General features: G+C 41.8%; 1 protein-coding gene across 1 annotated transcript; it reads left to right on the top strand.

Annotated features, from left to right (window-relative positions):
* Window positions 1–363: 363 nt before the first annotated feature.
* Window positions 364–1,362, top strand: LOC103309719. The gene is made up of 3 exons (XM_008185931.1): window positions 364–965; window positions 1,055–1,124; window positions 1,192–1,362. Exons 1-3 carry the CDS (start codon window positions 364–366, stop codon window positions 1,360–1,362), a joined length of 843 nt encoding a protein of 280 aa, XP_008184153.1.
* Window positions 1,363–1,387: the final 25 nt, after the last annotated feature.

Consider the following 1,387-nt stretch of genomic DNA (forward strand, 5'->3'; position numbering starts at 1 on the left):
TTTACTTTTATTGTGTACATTTCCATTACAGTGTGTATTGTACCAAACAACACTTTTACTTAATATACTTCTATGCAAAATTGTATTTTATAGTTTACAGTATTTGTGCTTAGCAATATGCCTTTAACAGTATCAGTACATTTCCGAATTTCATAAAATATACTGTGCTGTAATATTTATCAGGTTATACATGCATATAAATAACATTTCTTCTTTATCCTTATAGTGCACACACATGTGAATATATCCTGTGGCTTTAATAATAACACAATATTATTTTTTTACAGAAACATGCGACAAGTATAGCAAAGGGAACAAGATGCTGCTGTTACCAATCCTATGTTGCAACCCAAAAGGGTGACCATGCACATCGTCGCTGACCCAAACAATGACCGACGGCGATACAATCAACCAGCTGCTCATGTGAACGAGGTAGCAGTTGTCTTTGTTGGTGAAGATGGTCTACCACCAGGGAACCTCGATCTGGTTATCTATGACTCAAACCCAGCTGACCCAAATCACCGGATGCAAAGCATATCAGCTGGCTCACCTCATGCAGATCCAATGCTGTATCCATTGCTCTTCCCACATGGAGAAACCGGCTGGCATTACAACCTGCAACAAGAGGGCGTCCGCCGGAACGCAGTGCGGTTTCGAAACTCTCCCAAAGAGTTTGCTTCTTTTCGCCTGGCCATCAGATACACCGGGACCAATAGCAATGTGAATGAAGGTCATACATTTAGTTTATTACATGCAGCTGGTTTTTTATTTCAGCAGTACATATGTGATCAGTATGTTCGCATGGAAGCGAACAATCTACGTTACATCCGAGATAACCAGAAAGCACTCTTTGCTGATGCCTATCAAGGCCTTCTGGATCATACTAACCAACAGTTCCATCTAGACGAAATCAATCCAGTCGGCCGCAGGACAATTTTGCCTTCGACGTTTCTAGGTGGCCCACGGTACATGAAACAATGTTACCACGACGCAATGTCCATTGTGCGTAAGTACGGAAAGCTTGACTTATTAAAACATTTACGTGTAACCCCAGGTGGCCAGAGATAGTAGATAACATTCCATGTTGGTTGAAGGCAACTGACAGGCCTGATTTGGTGGCAAGGGTGTTTCATGCAAAACTGAAGGAGCTAATGCGTGACATTACGGTCAATAAAGTGTTTGTTAATTTAGATGTTTGGTTATGTTTACACCATTGAGTTTCAGAAACGTGGTCTTTCACATGCACATATACTCATCATCTTGGATGAGGACAGCAAGTTACTTACTGCCGATGACGTCGACAGTGTAGTGTGTGCCTACTTGCCTGACCCTACATCCGAAAGGCATGACTTGACAGTGTGAAATCGCACATGATTCATGGTCCATG

This window comes from Acyrthosiphon pisum, unplaced genomic scaffold (genome assembly GCF_005508785.2).
Source record: "Acyrthosiphon pisum isolate AL4f unplaced genomic scaffold, pea_aphid_22Mar2018_4r6ur Scaffold_21725;HRSCAF=24692, whole genome shotgun sequence".
Taxonomy (NCBI): domain Eukaryota; kingdom Metazoa; phylum Arthropoda; class Insecta; order Hemiptera; family Aphididae; genus Acyrthosiphon; species Acyrthosiphon pisum.

Excerpts from the sequence above, each read along its gene's own strand:
- LOC103309719 (XM_008185931.1), top strand. The coding sequence starts at position 364 with ATGCACATCGTCGCTGACCCAAACAATGACCGACGGCGATACAATCAA. Across the intron at positions 966-1,054 it reads ACGTTTCTAGGTGGCCCACG|GTGGCCAGAGATAGTAGATA; the intron begins GTACATGAAACA and ends GTGTAACCCCAG. Across the intron at positions 1,125-1,191 it reads GGCCTGATTTGGTGGCAAGG|ATGTTTGGTTATGTTTACAC; the intron begins GTGTTTCATGCA and ends TTGTTAATTTAG.